At 40.0% G+C, this 22,202-nt stretch overlaps 1 protein-coding gene across 35 annotated transcripts in view; it reads left to right on the plus strand.

Moving 5' to 3' along the window:
• EYA1 (EYA transcriptional coactivator and phosphatase 1) overlaps positions 1 to 22,202 on the plus strand; it is a 627,341-nt gene that overhangs the window by 563,715 nt on the left and 41,424 nt on the right. For all 35 annotated transcript variants that reach the window (XM_086336569.1, XM_086336592.1, XM_086336567.1 and 32 more), the window contains one exon: positions 15,815 to 15,904. In XM_086336569.1, coding sequence (XP_086192695.1) covers positions 15,815 to 15,904 — 90 coding nt within the window. The remainder of the gene's footprint in view (positions 1 to 15,814; positions 15,905 to 22,202) is intronic.

A 22,202-nucleotide genomic window follows, 5' to 3' on the forward strand; every position in this document is an offset into this window, starting at 1 on the left:
ACACATGGACATCACTAGATGGTCAATACCGAAATCTGATTGATTATGTTCTTTGCAGCCAAAGATGGAGAAGCTCTATACAGTCAGCAGAAACAAGACCAGGAGCTGACTGTGTCTCAGATCATGAACTCCTTATTGCCAAATTCAGACTTAAATTGAAGAAAGTAGGGAAAACCACTCGACCATTCAGGTATGACCTAAGGGACTAGATTTGATAGATAGAGTGCCTGATGAACTATGGATGGAGGTTTGTGACATTTTCAGGAGATAGGAATCAAGACCATCCCCATGGAAAAGAAATGGAAAAAAGCAAAATGGCTGTCTGGGGAAGCCTTACAAATAGCTGTGAAAAGAAGAGAAGCAAAAAGCAAAGGAGGAAAAGAAAGATACAAACATCTGAATGCAGAGTTCCAAAGAATAGCAAGGAGAGATAAGAAAGCCTTCCTCAGCAATCAATGCAAAGAAATGAGGAAAACAACAGAATGGGAAAGACTAGGGATCTCTTCAAGAAAATTAGAGATACCAAGGGAACGTTTCATGCAAAGATGGGCTTGATAAAGGACAGAAACGGTATGGACCGTACAGAAGCAGAAGATATTAAGAGGTGGCAGGAATACACAGAAGAACTGTACAAAAAAAGATCTTCATGACCCAGATAATCACCATGGTGTGATCACTCACCTAGAACCAGACATCCTGAAACGTGAAGTCAGGTGGGCCTTAGAAAGCATCACTACGAACAAAGCTAGTGGAGGTGATGGAATTCCAGTGGAGATATTTCAAATCCTGGAAGATGATGCTGTGAAAGTGCTGCACTTAATATGCCAGCAAATTTGGAAAACTCAGCAGTGGCCACAGGACTGGAAAAGGTCAGTTTTCATTCCAATCACAAAGACAGGCAATGCCAAAGAATGCTCAAACTACCACACAATTGCACTCATCTCACATGCTAGTAAAGTAATGCTCAAAATTCTCCAAGCCAGGCTTCAACACTACGTGAACCGTGAACTTCCAGATGTTCTAGCTGGTTTTAGAAAAGGCAGAGGAACCAGAGATCAAATTACCAACATCCGCTGGATCATCAAAAAAGCAAGAGAGTTCCAGAAAAACATCTATTTCTTCTATATTGACTATGCCAAAGCCTTTGACTGTGTGGATCACAATAAGCTGTGGAAAATTCTGGAAGAGATGGGAGTACCAGACCACCTGACCTGCCTCTTGAGAAACCCATATGCAGGTCAGGAAGCAACAGTTAGAACTGGACATGGAACAACAGACTGGTTCCAAATAGGAAAAGCAGTATGTCAAGGCTGTATGTTGTCACCTGCTTATTTAACTTATATGCAGAGTAAATCATGAGAAACGCTGGGCTAGAAGAAGCTCAAGCTGGAATCAAGATTGCCGGGAGAAATATCAATAACCTCAGATATGCAGATGACACCACCCTTATGGCAGAAAGTGAAGAGGAACTAAAAAGCCTCTTGATGAAAGTGAAAGAGGAGAGTGAAAAAGTTGGCTTAAAGCTCAACATTTAGAAAACTAAGATCATGGCATCTGCTCCCATCACTTCATGGGAAATAGATGGGGAAACAGTGGAAACAGTGTCAGACTTTATTTTTGGGGGCTCCAAAATCACTGCAGATGGTAATTGCAGCCATGAAATTAAAAGACGCTTACTCCTTGGAAGGAAAGTTATGACCAACCTAGATAGCATATTCAAAAGCAGAGAGATTATTTTGCCAACAAAGGTCCGTCTAGTCAAGGCTATGGTTTTTCCTGTGGTCGTGTATGGATGTGAGAGTTGGACTGTGAAGAAGGCTGAGCGCCGAAGAATTGATGCTTTTGAACTGTGGTGTTGGAGAAGACTCTTGAGAGTCCCTTGGACTGCAAGGAGATCCAACCAGTCCATTCTGCAGGAGATCAGCCCTGGGATTTCTTTGGAAGGAATGATGCTAAAGCTGAAACTCTAGTACTTTGGCCACCTCATGCAAAGAGTTGACTCATTGGAAAAGACTCTGATGCTGGGAGGGATTGGGGCCAAGAGGAGAAGGGGACGACAGAGGACGAGATGGCTGGACGGCATCACTGACTCGATGGACGTGAGTCTCAGTGAACTCCGGGAGTTGGTGATGGACAGGGAGGCCTGGTGTGCTGTGATGCATGGGGTCGCAAAGAGTCGGACACGACTGAGTGACTGAACTGAACTGAACTGAATGTCTGGTTGAGATTCTTTGGTGGCTCAGAAGGTAAAGCGTCTGCCCACAATGTGGGAGACCCAGGTTTGATCCTTGGCTTGGGAAGATCCCCTGGAGAAGGAAATGGAAACCCACTCCAGTACTCTTGCATAGAAAATTCCATGGATGGAGGAGCCTGGTGGGCTACAGTCCATGGGGTCACAAAGAGTCAGACACAACTGAGTGACTTCACAATGTCTGGTTGCTATCTTTTTTTTTTTTTTTTTTAATGTCAACATTCTGATTGAATTCTCATTTAACAAGCCATTGTAGAGTGTTCTCAATTATCCTGTAAACCCTTGACTCAGAGTTGATTAAGAAGGAGAAAACTCCAGTTTGAGGGGTTTTAAACCACAAATTCATTAACTCAGCAGAACCAAGTATATGTGGACCCATGTAAGAAATAAAGGGAATGACAGTGTTTTTTATAAATGACTAGCCCATAGCTACTTTTGGTGAGGCAGTGTTGTTGTTGTTCAGTCGCTAAGCATTGTCCAACTGTCTGTGACTCCATGAAGCCTGCAGCCTGCCAGGCTTCCCTGTCCTTCACTATCTTCCAGAGTTTGCTCAAATTCATGTCTACTGTGTTATTGATGCTATTTAACCATCTTATCCTCTGCTGCTCCCTTCTCCTTTTGCCCTCAACTTTTCCTAGCATCATGGCCTTTTCCAGGGATGGCTCTTCGGCTCAAGTGGCCAAAGTATTGAAGCTTCAGCTTCAGTCCTTCCAATGAATATTCAGGGTTGATTTGAGGCAGTTTTGAGATGAGCCTAAACTGCTTTCTAAATCTGGAGATTTTCTCAAATATCTTCTCTCCTTGAATATCTCTCCAGTATTAGTGCAGATCCTTGCTAAGGCTTCCTGGTCACCTCTTGGAGACAGATAGGTATCCTTAGTGGCTCATGTAGGTGCCCCATTCCTTTATTATCTTTTCAACAGCATAGTGAATTTCAGTTTACCAGCCACAGCTCATGAGTCAGTGAACTAATATGATTAATCTGTAGGTGTGCTTGATGCTTGGTGGCCAGCTTTAAAGGTAAATCCAATTCTGCTCCTTGAAGCTTAAATCTAGCCTTAGGCATTTTCTGTGTAATATCTAGCAGACGTTTATGTACAATATATATGGTGGCCACCATGGGCTTCCCTTGTGGCTCAGATGGTAAAGAATCTGCCTGCAGTACAAGAGAGCAGGGTTCAATCTCTGGGTTCAAAAGATGCCCTGGAGAAGGGAATGGCTACCCACTCCAGTATTCTGGCCTGGAGAATTCCATGGACTGAATAGTCCATGAGGTCACAAAGAGTCGGACAGGACTGAGGGATTTTCACTTTCATGTATAATGCATATACATGGTAATCTTAACTTGGGAGTAATCAACTATTTACATTAGGGAAAGGATGCTATGCTCACATGGGAGCTGAGGGATGGAATACCTTTCCCTGGTCATCAGTCACATGACTACAATCAGAGTTGCTATTTTTTGAACAACTTATACTAGAAGACCCTACTTTTCTTTCCTGTTATAGTAGTGGATAATTTTATATGATGTTGATATTCTTAAAGTACTCCCACAGATTTATTCTTTGACTCTACCACAAACAAGCCCTCTCTGAATTATGTATTCCTCAAATGCTAAAGTCATTTTGTGAACCCTGAACATTTTCAGGGACTATACATTGAAGGTACTACATTTGGAATGTACCTCAGTAATTATGGTTTATTGCCCTTTGTCACTACCAGCTATTTGTTGATAAGCTTGGGCCTATCAAGATTTTGCCATGACCTGTTCTGCCAAGTCATTTGGACTATAAACAATGGATTTGGGCTTTGCTTAAGTTCCTGTCCAAAAATCTAACCCTTTAATGATTAAAGGGTATAAGCTAATAGGTATAAGTGACCCACCTACAGAGATCACACTGCTTCGCTGTGCGGGTAATTGCTTTTTCCTTAAAGAGCATTTTTGGATTTCTATGGAATTGGTGTAGTGCTTGGGTACTATCTGAATGACAGTGCCCTCCGCTCCATTCCTAGATCTTCAGAGTATGGGACAACACCTCTGCTGGTTTTCTAGAATTGGGTCATTGCTCTTAGTGATAAGAAGCTTGGTTAGCATCTTTTGGGAGAACCAGTGGCATTGCTTCTGGGAGTGGTCACACTGCATGTTCCCAGTTTAACATCCACACAAATCAGCTCTACTGATATGGGGCTCTTAAAAACACAATCACCTCAAAAATATTGGCATGAGGAATTTAGGGGTGACCTTATTTTTAAAAAGCATGAACTTCACATCCAATCTGAACACAGAATGTTCATGTACCTTTCTGTAGTAGGGACATGGTGTCCCATGTTTGGACTGATCTGCAGTTATTATTGTAGTATAGAGATAGAAATACCACCACCACCACCCAGAGTAGTAGCAGCAGCAGCTTAATACTTGCTAGGCACTGTGTTCAGAACTTTAAATATATCATCAATTAAAAACCTCAAGCAAACCTGTTGTATTCCTATTTTGCTGATCTGGGACCTGAAATCCAGGGGTTAAGTAACTGAACTGCCTACCACAGAGCTAGTAAATGGTAAAGTGAGAATTTCAGGCTAGATGCTATGACTGCAAAGCGCACAGTATGACCACCATGAGAATGTACACTTCTGGTGTCCTTTATGCCTGCAGGTTGGGAGCTCAGTTATCTTAGAAAACTCCTTCCATTTATTTGACATGTAGCAAAAATGTAGTCCTGCCAGTGCCTCGTGTGGGCTAGTGTTAGACCTAGTTCAGTCAAGAGATGAACTGGATGGCATCCTCATAAGCTCTGATGAAAGGAGTTTGAATCCTTGTCATCCTAAGAGAACTCCTAGATGGAAATTTAGAAACAATGACACAGCCCTGCAGCTACAACAGTGTCTCTGTCTGGTGGTTGAGTCTTGGCAAAATCAAATTTCTGAGTTGCTGTGGGTTGTGCTTCCTGAAAAGTGCATTTTTAATGATGCTTGAAGCTTATCAAATGCCCTTCGTTGCTGTTCAGTCTCTTAAGTCATACATTGTTGTTGTCTGGTGGCTAAGTTGTGTCTGACTCTTTGCAACCCCATGGACTATAGCCTTCCAGGCTTCTCTCCAGGCAAGAATACTGGAGTGGGTTGTCATTACCTTCTCCAGGGGATCTTCTCCACCCAGGAATCAAACCCGCATCTCTTAAGTATCCTGCATTGACCCGTGGATCCTTTATCCCTGAGCCGCCAGGGAAGCTCTTATCAAATGCCCTCGCTCATCTGTAAGACAAAACAAGTCGAGCCCATATCCTAGGCTTCCAATGTTCTAATATTCACATATACTTCTAAACATCCTTTTCTTTCATTTAATTCACATTATATATAATCTTTTAAAAATCAATTTCTATTGGAGGACAGTTGCTTTATAATGTTGTGTTTCTGCTGTGCAGAAAAGTGGATCATCTATACATATACCCCCTTTTTTGGATTTCCTTCCCATTTAGGCCACCACAGAGCACTGAGTTCTCTGAGATATATACATTAGTTCTTATTAGCTATCTATTTTATGCATAGTATCAATAGTGTATATACTGTCAACATGTTAATTCAAGACTGACACATGAATCTCCCTAAAAGATGAATTTAGTGGTATTTCAGCATTTCTATGCACTGATTTTGTCTAGAGTTTCTTCTCTTCAAAGCATTTTCATCACATGAAGACCTAGTGTCAATGGCAGTGATCAGGCTGAAAAAAATCAAGGAACAGACAATAAAAGAATGACAGTGGCCAGGGATGATGCTGATGATTTGAATACAGAATGATAATAACTTTTGTCTGTGTGGGCAGTTCTGTGTTCTAGAAACAGGAGAAAAAGATCTTGAGGCTGTGGGGTTCACTGGATAGAGGATGAGAGCAAAAGAATTGCTTTAGACTTGGACCTAACTTTTCTGTATAACATTGCTTTCTCTTCAGTAGACATAACCATCTTCGACTTACACAGAGCAACCTTGAGTAGCCTAGCATTGCAACGAGTTCCTTCACCTTATTTTCATGACTTTAAGCAGACATTTGCCATTTTAAAAAAATTGAAGTATAGTTCATTTGCAATGTTATATTAGTTTCTGGTGTACAGCAAAGTGATTCATATATATATGTATATATAAATATTCATATATATTCTTTTTCAGATTATTTTCCATTATAGGTTATTACAAGATATAGACTATAGCTCCCTGTGCTATACAGTAGGTCCTTGCTATTCATCTGTTTTATATGTACTGGTGTGTATTCTTAATCCCAAAGTCCTGATTTATCCCTCCCTCCCACCCTCCTTTCCCCTTTGGTAACCATACGTTTCCTATGTCTCTGAGTCTGTATTTCTGTTTTGTAAATAAATTAATTTGTATCACTTTTTAGAATCCACATGTAAGTGATATCACATGGTATTTTTCTTTCTCTGTCTTACTTCACTTGGTATGACAGTCTCTGGGTTCATCCATGATGCTGCAAATAGCTTTATTTCTGAATACTGTCTGTATGTTTTGGCAAGGAACAGCTAGTAGAATTTCCTGGGCATAAGAACGGCAGTAAGTTTACGATGTTTCTTTGTTAAACCAGAAAAATAATAAAACATTTGATGATATTTTCTCTATTTGAGCTTCTTCACTGGACTGTTCAGTTTTTACTAGGGAACTAAGTTGCAGAGCACATGAGAATATATTTCACAAGATGTATTAACACATAACCCCTGATGAGTTTAAAAAATAAATAATTGTATGCTGTTCTTAGGCTAGTCTTATTTAGTGCATCACGTAGATAAGATAGGCTTTGTAAGCAACTGTTTCTAAAAATGAGCTGCTCTTTAATCAGGTACAAATTATGAATGAATGTGTTTAATAGTATTTAGATAGATAGAATGATTTTGGGAGTCAAACACCCATTTTTCCTCCTAAGCCAAGTACCTAGGGTTTTTTTGTTTGTTTGTTTGTTTTTAACTGATACTGGATACTAACTAAAGATAGAATTTAATTTTTTTTTCTAAATTAGAAGTATTTGAAATACTTGCTGTTTATTGCTGTCATTCATTTACTTCTGCACCGAACTTTGGGGAAGCCCTAGGCCAGGCACTATGCATGGTCCCAAGGATGGAGGAGAAAGATACAGAGGTATGACTCTGCCACATACAAGGGCACACACAGCTGTGGTTCCCAGAAGCTGACAAGCCTGTCTGAGAGAAGTCAGGGAGGAAAACCGTGGACTGATGAAGGGTCAGGGGGAGAAGCCCTGTGCAAGGATGCAGGATGTGGGCATGGGGGTTGAACAGAGACCTTGATGTCTTCATACTGATAACCCGAGTAGACCAGTCCAGTGAGAGAGGCTACTGCAGATAGTTATAAAGAGACATGGGCCTGGGGAAAAAGAAAATGGTGGTGAATATAAGGAAGGTATGAATTCTAGCTCCAAGCAGCAGAAGGTTGTGATTCATTTAATGTGGGGAATATGATGGGTCCAGATTGCAGCCCATTGAGTTTCAAGTACTGTGTGGTACATTGGAAGGACAGATGCTGAAGCTCTAATACTTTGGCCCCCTGATGTGAAGAGCCGATTCATTGGAAAAGACCCTTTTGCTGGGAAAAATTGAGGGCAAGAGAACAACGGGGGCAACAGGACTAGACGGTTGGATGGTATCACTGACTCAGTGGGCAGCAAACTCAGGGAGATAGTGATGGACAGAGAAGCCTGGTGTGTTGCTGTTCATGGGGTCACCAAGAGTTGGAAACAATTTAGTGATTGAACAACAACAACAGCATGGTACATAGAGTATCAGTGACCAATAGGTGATTGATACATGGGCCTACAAATGAGATCTAAGATTTACTATAGGGGAATGGGGGTGGTGGTTGAAGGTGTGACCGTGTGGTTCTGTAGGCAGTGTAAATAGAGTGAGGAACAGATGAAAACAGTCCTAGGAACTGACATGACTTAAGGGATAGGGAATGGATAATCTGATTGTAGGAAGATGCTCAGAAAAACAATTCATGATATTACAGACATCAGAGAAGGAGAAATGTTAAGAGAAATTTGACAGGAGTGGCAAATACCACTGAGGAGTCAAATTCAGAGAAGAATGGAAACATTTGGCAACAAGTTTTACTTAAAATGAAATATTTCTTTGAAGTGGAATCAAGGTTTTAAATAATTTTTCAAAAGTGATAGAGCAAAAATGGTGTTTTAAAAACCACTCTTTCATAACTGCAGCTCTGGAATTTGTTACTGCAAAGCACAAGAAAAGTAAGATTTAGCCAAAGACATGGTGATTTTAATGTCTCAGTTTGGGTCTTAAAAAATGTGTTTTTTCCCCTTTCTTCCTCTAAATATGCCAAAATAAGCCATCAAGCTGCGACTCATTTATTAACTGTTCGATGTTAGCTTTTGTGACATTTGACTTGCATCAGGCATGTTTAGAAAATGTGAAAATAGTAAAAGATTATTATAATAGGAAGATCGAATCTAACCTTGATATGAGAACTCCAGTTGCTAGAATGTGGGATAAATCTGCGACCATGGTTACCTATCTGTTCTTCCAGCTCCTTGCCTTTCAGGTGGAACACTTAGGGGGAGACAACTTTGCACCCTCACAGCTCTATTGTTGTTGTTCAGTCATGTTCAACCCTGTGACCCCATGAACTCCAGTGCTCCAGGCTCCCCTGTCCTTCACTGTCTTGTGGAGTCTGCTCAAACTCACGTCCATTGAGTCGCTGATGCCATCCAACCATCTCATCCTCTGTCACCCTCTTCTCCTCCTGCCCTCAGTCTTTCCCAGCATCACAAGCAAATCGTAACACAGTTGCAAATTAGTTTTCCTGTCTCTGAAATCAAAAGTACATGTTCTCTAGAACTGTGCTTTTCAAATTATAGACTTTGACCTGTTAACGGGCGATGAAATGGAAAATAGCAGAATACGCTCCACACAGTACGGAAAGTCTCATTTTGCCAAGCACACATTTCAGCTGTGTGTGTGTGTGTGTGTGTGTGAGTGAGAAGAGAAAGATGGTACTAGATCATAGTATATAATGATTTTTTTTTTTTTTTGCTGTGGATTATTTTAAAATATTTGAGGAATACTGCTTTTGACTCGATCCCCTTCCTATTCTAAAATTCCTCCATTCCAGTTCATCATCAGACTGTTCTTTAGGTGTAGTAATGTTTCCTGGTAGTATGGTGGAGTGGCAGTATGAAAACTGTTAAGGAATGACAGCTAATAACAGAAGAGAAACGCATTAAGAGGTAAATAAGGCCAACATCTGTGTTGTATTTGACCACAAGACTGAATGAGCCTTTAAAATTTATTAGTATTCTGACTCGCCGGTCATTACTGTAATTTATGAAGAAAAGTTAGAGTATGCTATATATTCACAAACAATAGAGTAATTCTTTTGATGGTGGTATAAATAAGCAACCATATCAAGGAGAAATAATCGTTTTTCAGAAGTAATGCTACCGTGGCACATAAATTCTAGAATTGCCAATTAAATAATTGCCATGTGTCTCTTCCGCCTGGCCCCATAAAAAGATTCATTGACGTGGTTATGAGATAAGTCAGTGTATTTTTATTGGCCTCAATGAGAAGGAGGACACACCTGAGTCATTTTGTTTCAGAAACAACTGTTTGAACTTTCCCTGCTGGTCCATTCTGCTCTGGGCTGTATTTGAGCATTTGGTTTTTCTAGCACGCTTATTGCTACTTGGAATTCTTGTGAGTGAGCAATTTTCCTATAAAACCAAGATTCAATAAGAGTTTTTCTTTACTCACTTGTAAACTGTTTTTAATTCTTCTACAACCTATGAAATTTCATCGATTTTAGGTGGTAGCTCAAGGGGAAGATTGATCAAGGCTAAATCATTGCACAGGAAATGTGTTTCCTTTTTTTTTTTTTTTTAACTGGAGGATAAGTGCTTTACAACGCTGTGTTAGTTTCTACTATGCAATAAAGTGAATCAGCTAACTGTATCCATATATCCCCTCCCTCTTGAGCCTCCTTCCCACGCCCATGCCACCCCTCTAGATCATCACAGAGCCCTGAGCTGAGCTCCCTGCACCATATAGCAGCTTCCCACTGGCTATCTGTTTTACACATGATGGTGTATATATGTTAATCTTACTCTCTTAATTCATCCCACCCTCCCCTCCCCCATGTACACATATCTATTCTCTATATCTGTGTCCCTATTCCTGCCTCACAAATAGGTTCATCTGATTGCACAGGAAATTTGAGGGAAGTGTTTTTATTTGTCCCTCCACACACAGCTCTTGGACACTCTGCTGGCCTATGTATTTTTCTTTTCCTGTATGCCCTCTTACAAAAACCCTGGGGTATTTGCTTTGCCCTTTTGCCAATCTCACCCCAGATTTTTGGCAATGATGTGTTTTCTGCCTCCTTTCCAGTGCCAGTCAGCTGGCAGAGAAGGCCTAGAGGGGAGGGGAATTGAGGCTAGCAGTACCATCCTGCTGTATTTTCTCAGACCTCGTCTTGTCCTTCTCTGGAACTCTTGCAAAGGTAGAGCATGCAGGTGCTCATGCAGGTGGGGTAGACGGGAGCTAGTGGGAGGGGTCCTGCAGGGATGGGGTTAACTCTGCCTCCCTGGCCACAGTTGACTGGCCCATGGCTGTACCCAGTGAGGCCCAGGCCCCTCCTTTCTCCCATGTGTATAAACACATATGCATCCTAAGTTGTTTCAGTCGTGTCCAACTTTTTGCAACCCTGTGGACTGTAACCCACCAGACTCCTCTGTCCATGGGATTCTCCAGGCAAGAATACTGGAGTCAGTTGCTATGCCCTCCTCCAGCGGATCTTCCCGACTCAGGGATCAACCTACATCTCCTGTAGCTCCTGAATTGCAGGTGGACTCTCTTACCACTGAGCTGCTTGGGAAGCCCCTATGATTGTGACAAATTAAAAGATGGAGGTTTTTTTAATTCTATGGGATAAAATATTCTATCCCATATTTGCTATCTAGCCATCTGATTTATTAGATGAGAAAACTGAGGCTTAGTGAGCTAAAGACACCAAAGTAGAAAAACAAGGGTAGGGCTTGGCCCCTGGGTCTAGGTTCTTCTTCCACCACTTATTGCTGTGTATCAAAGCCCATGAGAAGACGGGGCTTTAAGTTGTTGATACACTTCAGATACTTGCAGGGTAGGGGGTAAAACACAGGCAAGTCTTGAGCTTTAAAATGAAGACAGTGTGTTTAGAAGACACAAATAGAGACAATGGGCAAGGTTTATGTTGGACAGTATTAGGAAGCAAGATTATTACTTTGCCTGGGTTTTTTGTCCTCTACTCTAAGACTCAGAGTTGGTTGATAACACATATTACACCCCAGCCAGATGGATGGGTGACATGAAGGTGTAATTTCTCTAGTCATAGTTTCTATCACTAAATGATACCTGTACATCCAAAGGTTTGCTGCGATTATAAAGTAGTAGATCAGAAATTATTGTTCTTTTGAAAAATTTTAAATGCCATAAAGGTGAAAGTTGGTATTGCTGTTAGAATGCCAATAAAAACTTGAAAAACTCACATTATATCCTTGAATACTTTCTCTACAGAATTTTTTGTTTGTTTATCACTAACTATGCAGGCTTCCCTGGTAGCTCAAATGGTAAAGAGTCTGCCTGTAGTGCAGGAGACCCATGTTTGATCCCTGGGTCAGGAAGATCCCCTAGAGAAAGAAATGGTAACCCACTCCAGTATTCTTGCCTGGAAAATCACATGGACAGAGGAGCCTGGCGGGCTACACCCCATGGGGTTGCAAAGAGTCTGACATGACTAAGTGACTTACACACAGACAGTCAGGATATTCACCGTGAACATTGTTGCTTTGTGGGTGAAATGCATTTTGAACATAGTAACACCATTAAATACCTCCACACTCCCCATCTCAATGCCGGCAGATGTCATCTGGATATAGGTTGTGTGGCACAAACCGTCTGTCACTAGTGTCAGAGGCTTGAAGTGTTGAGTAGAAGCCACCGTTGAGAATGCTGGTGCTCCCCTCTGTGTGTGGTACTGGCTGTTTGATGACTAGTGTTACAAGAATGTCAAGATCAGCCTTCTGAGTTGGTATGGTGCCAGCTGGTCAGAGTGGCCATCACTTCCTATTTTGAGTGTACTCAAAATTGGGAGGCAGGCTGAATAAATAAAAAATAACGGTAGTTATCATCTAGAGTAAAATTGTTATTTACTGTCCTTCTGAAACTTATCTATAGTGTATCTGTTTTCTGGTAGTTGTGACAGTGGTTTTAGACACTTTATGGATTATGTTGTTGATTGTGGGTGCTTAGTCATGTCCGACTGTTTGCATCCCCATGGACTGTAGCCCACCAGCTTCCTCTGTCCATGGAATTCTCCAGGCAAGAATACTGGAGTGGGTTGCCATTTCCTATTGCACGGGATCTTCCTGACCCAGGGATCAAACCCATGTCCCTTGCATCTCCTGCATTGGCAGGTGGATTCTTTACCAACTGCGCCACCTGAGAAGCCCAGGATTATGGGTTATCAGTTCAGTCCAGTCCGTCAGTTGTGTCCGACCCTTTGCGACCTCATGGACTGCAGCACAGCAGGCTTCCCTGTCCATCACCAATTCCCGGAACTTGCTCAAACTCATGTCCATTGAGTCGGTGATGCCATCCAACCATCTCATCCTCTGGCGTCCCCTTCTCCTTCTGCCTTCAATCTTTCACAGCATCAGGGTCTTTCTCAGGGAGTCATTTCTTCTTATCAGGAGGCCAAAGTATTGCAGTTTCAGCTTCAGCATTGGTCCTTCCAATAAATATTCAGGACTGATTTCCTTTAGGATGCACTGGTTGGATCTCCTTGTAGTCCAAGGGACTCTCAAGAATCTTCTCCAACACCACAGTTCAAAATCATCAATTCTTAAGTGCTCAGCTTTCTTTATAGTCCAACTCTCACATCCATACACGACTACTGGAAAAACCAAAGCTTTGACTAGATGGACCTTTGTTGGCAAAGTAATGTCTGCTTTTTAATATGCTGTCTAGGTTGGTCATAGCTTTTCTTCCAAGGAGCAAGCATCTTTTAATTTTAGTCACCATCTTCAGTGATTTTGGAACCCTCCCAAAATAAAGTCTCTTACTGTTTCCACTGTTTCCCCACCTATTTGCCATGAAGTGATGGGACCAGATGCCATGATCTTAGCTTTCTGAATGCTGAGCTTTAAACCAACTTTTTCACTCTCCTCTTTCACTTTCATCAAGAGGCTCTTTAGTTCTTCACTTTCTGCCATAAGGTGTCATCTGCGTATCTGAGGTTATTGATACTTCTCCCAGCAATCTTGATTCCAGCTTGTGCTTCATCCAGCCTGTCAGTTCTCATGATGTACTCTGCATATAAGTTAAATAAGCAGGGTGACAATATATAGCCTTGATGTACTCATTTCCCCTTTTGGAACCAGTCTGTTGTTCCATGTCCAGTTCTAACTGTTGCTTCCTGACCTGCATACAGATTTCTCAGGAGACAGGTCAGGTGTTCTGATATTCCCATCTCTTGAAGAATTTCCCACAGTTTATTATGATCCACACATTCAAAGGCTTTGGCATAGTCAATAAAGCAGAAGTAGATGTTTTTCCGGAACTCTCTTGCTTTCTTGATGATCCAACCTATGTTGGCAATTTGATCTCTGGTTCCTCTACCTTTTCTAAATTTAGCTTGTATATCTGGAAGTTCATGGTTCATGTACTGTTGAAGCCTGGCTTGGAGAATTTTGAGCATTACTTTGGTTGTGTGTGAGATGAGTGCAATTGTGCGGTAGTTTGAACATTCTTTGACACTGCATTTCTTTGGGATTGGAATGAACACTGCCCTTTCCCAGTCCTCTGGCCACAGCTGAGTTTTCCAAATTTGCTGGCATATTGAGCACAGCACTTTTACAGTATCATCTTTTAGGATCTGAAATAGCTCAACCAGAATTCCAGCACCTCCACTAGCTTTGTTCATAGTGATGCTTCCTAAGGCCCACTTGACTTCACATTCCAGGATGTCTGGCTCTAGGTGAGTGATCATACCATCATGGTCATCTGGGTCATGAAGATCTTTTTTGTATAGTTCTTCTGTGTATTCTTGCCACCTCTTCTTAATATCTTCTGCTTCTGTGAGGTCCATACCATTTCTGTCCTTTATTGAGCCCATCTTTGCATGAAATGTTCCCTTGGTATCTCTAATTTTATTGAAGAGATCTCTAGTCTTTGCTATTCTATTGTTTCCCTCTATTTCTTTGCACTGATCACTGAAGAAGGCTTTCTTATCTCTCCTTGCTATTCTTTGAAACTCTGCATTCATATAGGTATATCTTTCCCTTTCTCCTTTGCCTTTCGCTTCTCTTCTTTTCTCAGGTATTTGTAAGGCCTCTGCAGACAACCATTTTACCTTTTTGCATTTCTTTTTCTTGGGGATGGTCTTGATCCTTGCCTCCTGTACAGTGTCATGAACCTCTGTCCATAGTTCTCCAGGCACTCTGTCTTCAGATCTAATCCCTTGAATCTATTTGTCACTTCTACTGTAAAATTGTAAGGGATTTGATTTAGGTCATACCTGAATGGTGGAGTGGTTTTCCCTACTTTCTTCAATTTAAGCGTGAATTTGGCAATAAAGAGTTCATGATCTGAGCCACCGTCAGCTCCTGGTCTTGTTTTTGCTGACTGTATAGAGCTTCTCCATCTTAGGCTGCAAAGAATATAATCAGTCTGATTTTGGTATTGATCATCTGGTGATGCCCATGTGTAGAGTCTTCTCCTCTGTTGTTGGAAGAGGCTGTTTGCTATGACCAGTGTGTTCTCTTGGCAAAACTCTGTCAGCCTTTGCCCTGCTTCATTTTGTACTCCAAGGCCAAATTTTCCTGTTACTCCAGGTATCTCTTGATGTCCCACTTTTGCATTCCAGTCCCCTATAATGAAGAGGACATCTTTTTTGAATGTTAGTTCTAGAAGGTCTTGTAGGTCTTCATAGAACCATTCAACTTCAGCTTCTTCAGCAGTACTGGTTGAGGCATAGACTTGGATTACTGTGATACTGAATGGTTTGCCTTGGAAGAGAACAGAGATCATTCTGTCATTTTTGAGATTGCATCCAAGTACTGCATTTCAGACTCTTTTGTTGATTGTGAGCGCTACTCCATTTCTTCTAAGGGATTCTTGCCCACAGTAGTAAATATGAGTTACAGTGGAACATAAAAATCATGTCTTCCTGAGTCACTGATTTCCTTGCTTCTGAAACAGATGTGTGAAGGTGAATTTCCTCCACTCTATATGTCTGAGTAACCCTGGAGTTTATATTTTTTGTATTAATATAAACAGCAAGTTATTTTCTTTGTTAGGCAAAGTACCAACAACATTAGAGGCACTTTTCAAATGAAATGAGTCACTGAAGTCCAAATACAGAATAAGCCACATAATCTGACAAAGACTGGAGCGCAGGTCTGTGGCCTATTCTGATGTAAAGTCCCTCTTGATGAGACGCTTTATTTCCTGTACCCTAATGTAGATATGGTCTTGACCTGTAAAATTCTTCTTTCAGGATCCACCTACTTCAGTTTCCCTTGGACTGCGAATGGAAGAAATGATTTTCAACTTGGCCGACACACATCTATTTTTTAATGATTTAGAAGTAAGTTATGATTCTTTTATACACTCATGTTGCATGTTTGGAAATGGGTGATTGGTCCTGAAATAACAGTGGAATATTATTTTTGGAACATATAATTGGAGTGATGAGGTACCGTAATTATTGAGTATATGGTAATGTGTTTTGCCTTCGTGGAATTTGTTTTGCTTTACTTTGGTTGTTGTGTTTCAAAGTTTGATTCTGTGGAACCATTGATATGGATTAACAGTTGATGGCAAGAATCTTTAATGTTAAACTGTGTTGATTATCAGAAGTACAGATGTCTCAGTTAACAATCACTGTTGAGATGAGTTGCCTTTAGTGATCCCTGCCTGTGTTATATGTTACCCATGTCAGACTCCTATCGTATTGAGTCAGGTGCTTTTCTGTCCGGCTAGTCCAGCTGGTTGTATAACAGTTTAGTCAAGCCTCTACTCTTGGGGTTGCCAAGATTCCTTATGTCAAACTGCTGACGGTTTTATTTGTCCTTTATAGTTCGGGAGGAGATTTTTGTACAGTGGCTAGTAAAATGTGTTGTGGGCAGTGACAAACATGCCGATCTTGGTTGGAAGCATTTTTCAGAATAAAGAATATTGGTTTTCATGTCTACACTATGAGAAAATATGCCTATTTTCACTCTCTCCATGATAGAGATAGTTGTTTATTTAAATCCTGCTATTAACCAAGCTTGTGGTAGGGCTGCCAAGAGGCATTAATCATCAGGTTGTTGTTTTGCTAGATTTTATAAATGTATGTTATTTCAGACAGGAGAAGAATCTGAAAGATTCAAATAGAACTTTTACTGATCAAAGTTAATTGGCAGCAATTGGCCTTTAAATATTTCCTGATGTTTCCCTTTTTCAAAATCAAGGAAAATGCACCTTATTTCATAGATGAGCCAAATCATTTTTAAAATGCTAGTGTGTGACAGAATTTAAATGCGGTTTGTTCAACATCTGCCCTGTATTTTGATTTCTTTTCATCTGCAATGAAACTACTCACAGACGAATTGGCAACTTCCAGTGCAATGAAATTATTTAAATGTGCTTCATTTTTCCCCCCATTCCTTTAGTGAAATATTTATTTTTACACATAGAGTAAAATGCAGATTTTTTTTTTTTTTTTGGCATTTAATGTGCTTGCTTTCCTTAAGGAAATTATATGTAAGGCCTTACTATTTTTAAAGTAGAAATATTCCAAGGGGGAGTGACAATTTCCTAATTGCTTTAGAAAAGCTTAATAATCATACTTATTTTCAAAAGCTGTTTCTGATTTTTGGTTGTGATTCCCTTCATAAGAGAACACCAAAAATTTCTGTATTTTATTAATACATTAAAATTCCTTTCTTGAGTTTCCTTTTGTTTCCAATGATACAGACTAGATTGATATTTTGTCTTGTATTCAGCCTTGTTACTCTTACTGATGTTAATAGGTATTAATAGCATCCATCGAGAAAAGGGAACTCTCTTACACTGTTGGTGGGAATGCAAACTAGTACAGCCACTATGGAGAACAGTGTGGAGATTCCTTAAAAAACTGGAAATAGAACTGCCTTATGATCCAGCAATCCCACTGTTGGGCATACACACTGAGGAAACCAGAAGGGAAAGAGACACGTGTACCCCAATGTTCATCGCAGCACTGTTTATAATAGCCAGGACGTGGAAGCAACCTAGATGCCCATCAGCAGATGAATGGATAAGAAATTTGTGGTACATATACACAATGGAGTATTACTCAGCCATTAAAAAGAATACATTTGAATCAGTTCTAATGAGATGGATAAAACTGGAACCTATTATACAGAGTGAAGTAAGCCAGAAAGAAAAACACCAATACAGTATACTAACACATATATATGGAATTTAGAAAGATGGTAACAATAACCTTGTGTACGAGACAGCAAAAGAGACACTGATGTATAGATCAGTCCTATGGACTCTGTTGGAGAGGGAGAGGGTGGGGAGATTTGGGAGAATAGCATTGAAACATGTATAATATGTGTGAAATGAGTCGCCAGTCCAGGTTCGATGCACGGTACTGGATGCTTGGGGCTGGTGCACTGGGACGACCCAGAGGGAGGGTAGGGGAGGGAGGAGGGAGGAGGGTTCAGGATGGGGAACACAGGAATGCGGGTATACCTGTGGTGGATTCATTTCGATATTTGGCAAAACTAATACAATATTGTAAAGTTTAAAAATAAAATAAAAGTTAAAAAAAAAAAAAGAAGAAATTAGCAGTAATTTTCTATTGTTTTTAAACTCTACCTTCTTAAAAATGCCAAAGCTAGTCTGTGCAATGCCAGAACTATGTGATGAAAAGTGAGAAGTTAGGCAAAGTAATAACTTGGTGTAATATAAGACAGAGAAGCTTCCAAACTCAGTTTGGCTGTAATAGTCAGATTTTTATTTGTTTACTAACATTATTCACACTGAACTATACAGAGAAGGTCTGAAATAAAAGTAAATATTAAAAGTCCTAGTTTAGGTTTGTGATGGGTGTAGTTTTTTCATAAGCCTAAATTTTAAAAAAGGAGAACTAAAGATCCATAAAGATACTGAAATACCAGATTTTACTCTTGAGGACTCTTTCTTATAAGTAGGAAACAGGATAAAGGACTAATTCAACCACATGTAAAAATCAATAGTGAAAAATTATTTAAGCTTGTTAACTTTACCAAAGTTGACTTTACATTATTTTACCTGAGAATAATATAAAGGTGTCAGCAAAAGTATAAATGAAGGATTCACTTAGCCATTGCTCTAGATTTGTACAATGTTTAAAAAATAAATTGGTTCTTAAACTTATTTCAATCTTGCATTTTATATTTTTGTAATTCAACAAAGCTGAGAATGGTCACTGCAAATATTAGTTTCTTTCAAACTAAAGAGTGAAATTATTTCCTGGCAAAAATAAATGTATTAGTTTAATACTCTTTAGAAAACCAAAATTATCTCATCAGGCAAAAATGATGTGGTAATGCCTGATTTCACACTCCAGTTAGCAGTACACTGTGGTAAGGGGCATTAATATTTTAATATATTTTAATTACATGTTTTTAGCTTTTGAAGATCTAGAGTACAAGTAATGTTAAGGAAATTAATAGTCTGTTGGTTAGCTTGACGTGTGATTTCTGAACTCTGATTGTTAACTGTGGCTTCACTTTCTGTTAAAATTTTAACTTTGTGCCAGCCTGTCTGTATAATTTGGCTAGTTTGCAGCTGTGACTTATAAAAGATGCTGAATAAAGAAATACACTGTGAGGAGCTTCCAGTGACAATCCTTAATGTTATCAAAATAGTTGCTTAAAATGTTTATTAGAATATTGGGAAATTTTAGATATGATTTTAAAGTAATTTACAAATATCTTCATTGTACTTTAAGGCATTAAAAAGTTACCTGTTTTTAGTTTTAAAAATCTTGTCATCTCGCTTACTGACAATTTTTAATAAAAGCAATCACAATTTAAATTTATTCTGTTGACACTTAAGGAAAAAAAAAAAAAGAGAAATCTTGGGTTTTTGAGCCATTAAAAATACTTGACATGTTAAAGAACTTGAGTGACAGAGAGACACAATTATCAAAGAAAATACTCTTCCAGCCCCCCACCCTGCCAGAGAAGGGTTTAGACTTGCGTGCACTCCTGGCTTTCCTATGTCCACGTCTAATGCCCTCTGTAGCATTTTACCAAAGGTATCCATGTGCAATCCTATGATGCTTATTATGGAAAGTCATTTTTTATGAATGACAGTATGAAAATGGAGGATTTTTTTTTTCCAGTTTCTTGAGTAAAGCCTGTCTCTTTCTGACTGAATGGAGAAAGAGCTCTTTCTGTTGGTTATTTGTTGAAAGGTGATGGGCCTTCCGAATATGATAACATTTCAGTTTAACCTGTGTTTTATTGGTTCTCCTACTGGATTTCTCCACAATTACAGGAAGGTATTTGATCAAGATGGATATAAGTCTAAAGAAAAATAAGGCACAAGTTTATGTAAAATCTTCTCTTTCTGTCTGGTGTTAAGTAGTATCATCTCACTGACATTACGGTTGCCATCCTAACTGATTTTGTATCAACATGGTAGCCTCTGAGACTCTTTCTCTCAGACTACAGGGATCAAGGTGGGGAAGCAGAAGTGTAACAGAAAGTGGGGTCTGGCCGCTCGCTGCTCAGAAGCCAATAAAGAGGCCAGGTTGGTCAAAAGGAAAGTTTGCTTTCAGTGCTGATAGCCGAGGGAAGGGTGGACACGTGTCCATAGGCCGACTTCTCTCCACTGACAATCGGGGGCAAGAACTTTTATAGGCTGAGGGAGGGGGCTACACGTAGAAACAGTCACTTTTGACAGTCTTCTTGAAACTGGTCATCGGTTGACTGATGTGCTTCATCTTGATTGTTTTAGATACAGTTAATCTTCAGTTCCAGGGTCAGTTTGTTTCCATTTCTTTGAGGCCGGTTCTCAGAATTGTGGCAGCTTATGTCATGGCTACAGTCTGCTCATCAAGTGGTTAACTTCTTCCACCTGGTGGGAGTGTCAGTATCTCTAAGACAGCTTCAGTTCAGTTCAGTTCAGTCACTCAGTCATGTCCGACTCTTTGCAACCCCATGAATCGCAGCACCCAGGCCTCCCTGTCCATCACCAACTCCCGGAGTTCACCCAAACTCACGTCCATCTAGTCAGTGATGCCATCCAGCCATCTCATCCTCTGTCGTCCCCTTCTCCTCCTGCCCCCAATCCCTCCCAGCATCAGAGTCTTTTCCGATGAGTCAACTCTTTGCATGAGGTGGCCAAAGTACTAGAGTTTCAGCTTTAGCATCATTCCTTCCAAAGAACACCCAGGACTGATCTTTAGAATGGACTGGTTGGCTATCCTTACAGTCCAAGGGACTCTCAAGAGTCTTCTCCAACACCACATTTCAAAAGCATCAGTTCTTTGGCGCTCAGCTTTCTTCACAGTCCAACTCTCACATAAGACAACTTACAGGATATCTATAGCCCTTGAGAAGGAACTAAAGGTCCTTGACTATGCTGAATGAGTACATTATTATTATTTAGTCTTCTTTGACTATTTGCCTTCATTTTTGTGCCTTCTCACTTCTCTGATTAAGTTTATTCTTTAGCTAGTTTTTCCCCAGGCAAAAAGGCAGGCAGAGGACATTGGGGGCGAGGACCGTAGGGTCTTGCTCCATTTCAGAAGGACTCCACTTCTTGTCTTCGGGGCTGTGCACACCAGGTTCTCCTAGTCAAGGGTGGAGCTGGGCTGCAGCTTTCTCCCTCGCACTCCTAGTATGTTGTAGTTGAGACAGGCCAGAGGACTCTTTGGTGTTGAGCTCTGCGATGTGAATGCCACAGTCCTTTCTTGGGCCTTTGACGTGTGGACTCCTGTCCCAGGTCTGATGTTCAAAGCACTTACTCTTATAGCTCCTCGTTTTCATAATTTTTATTAAGAAAAGGCCTGGGACTAAGGTTCTGATCTCAATAAACCTGGGTTTGATAACTCAAAGACCAAGGAAGGGTACCATGGACGGCCTCTAAGTAATGCCACACTTGAAGTAAGCTGCAATACATTTTCTTATAAAGGAAAGAAATTAATTTGCCCCTTGGCTTCATTATAATTTAACCTTAGGATAAATTAGAGTAACTAGTATAAACTTGGATAACTTTAAAATTTAGGTTATTGTGTGTTAATTATTTTGATATCTTGTTAAGAAATTGATTTTTAGCTAGGAAAAGAATCCTCTTTCAAAGGAAGGAATGCCACTGCTAATTACTTTTGATCTCAAGTGAAGTGTTCTGTCCTAATGTTTGTGCCTCTAAAAGGGGAAGAGCTGTAAGCTATCTTAGAAGTTGATTTTTTTAATAGAAAAGTATAATTCACCTAGAATTAATGGAGGAACAAAAATAGATTGAAAGATATTCTATAGAATTTTAACATTATTTTTATCTGCAGTTTGATGTTTGATTATTTTCTTATACTTTTATGTGTATTTCAAATTCTCTATAATGCATATTTATTTCTTTTGTCGTTAGGGAAGAAAACACACTATTTTTGAAAACCATAGATAATATTAAAAGACAAAATTATTTTTAACTAATAAAAAGTATTATTGCAGTGCACTAAGGAAAACCTAAAGAAATTAGCAAAGGACGTAAGCAGATAAAAGAGAAAAGCATTTGAATTTTCAGTACGCATAAAGAAAAGAAAAATGTTGTATTTCACCTTTAAGTAATCAAGAGTGAGTGTTCAGCCTATTGCCCACCAAATTAGCAAAGATTTAAAATCAGTAATATGGTCTAGAGTGCAG

Source organism: Bos grunniens, chromosome 14 (assembly GCF_055505025.1).
Source record: "Bos grunniens cultivar Pamir isolate PY7600 chromosome 14, Bosgru_T2T1.0, whole genome shotgun sequence".
NCBI classification, from domain to species: domain Eukaryota; kingdom Metazoa; phylum Chordata; class Mammalia; order Artiodactyla; family Bovidae; genus Bos; species Bos grunniens.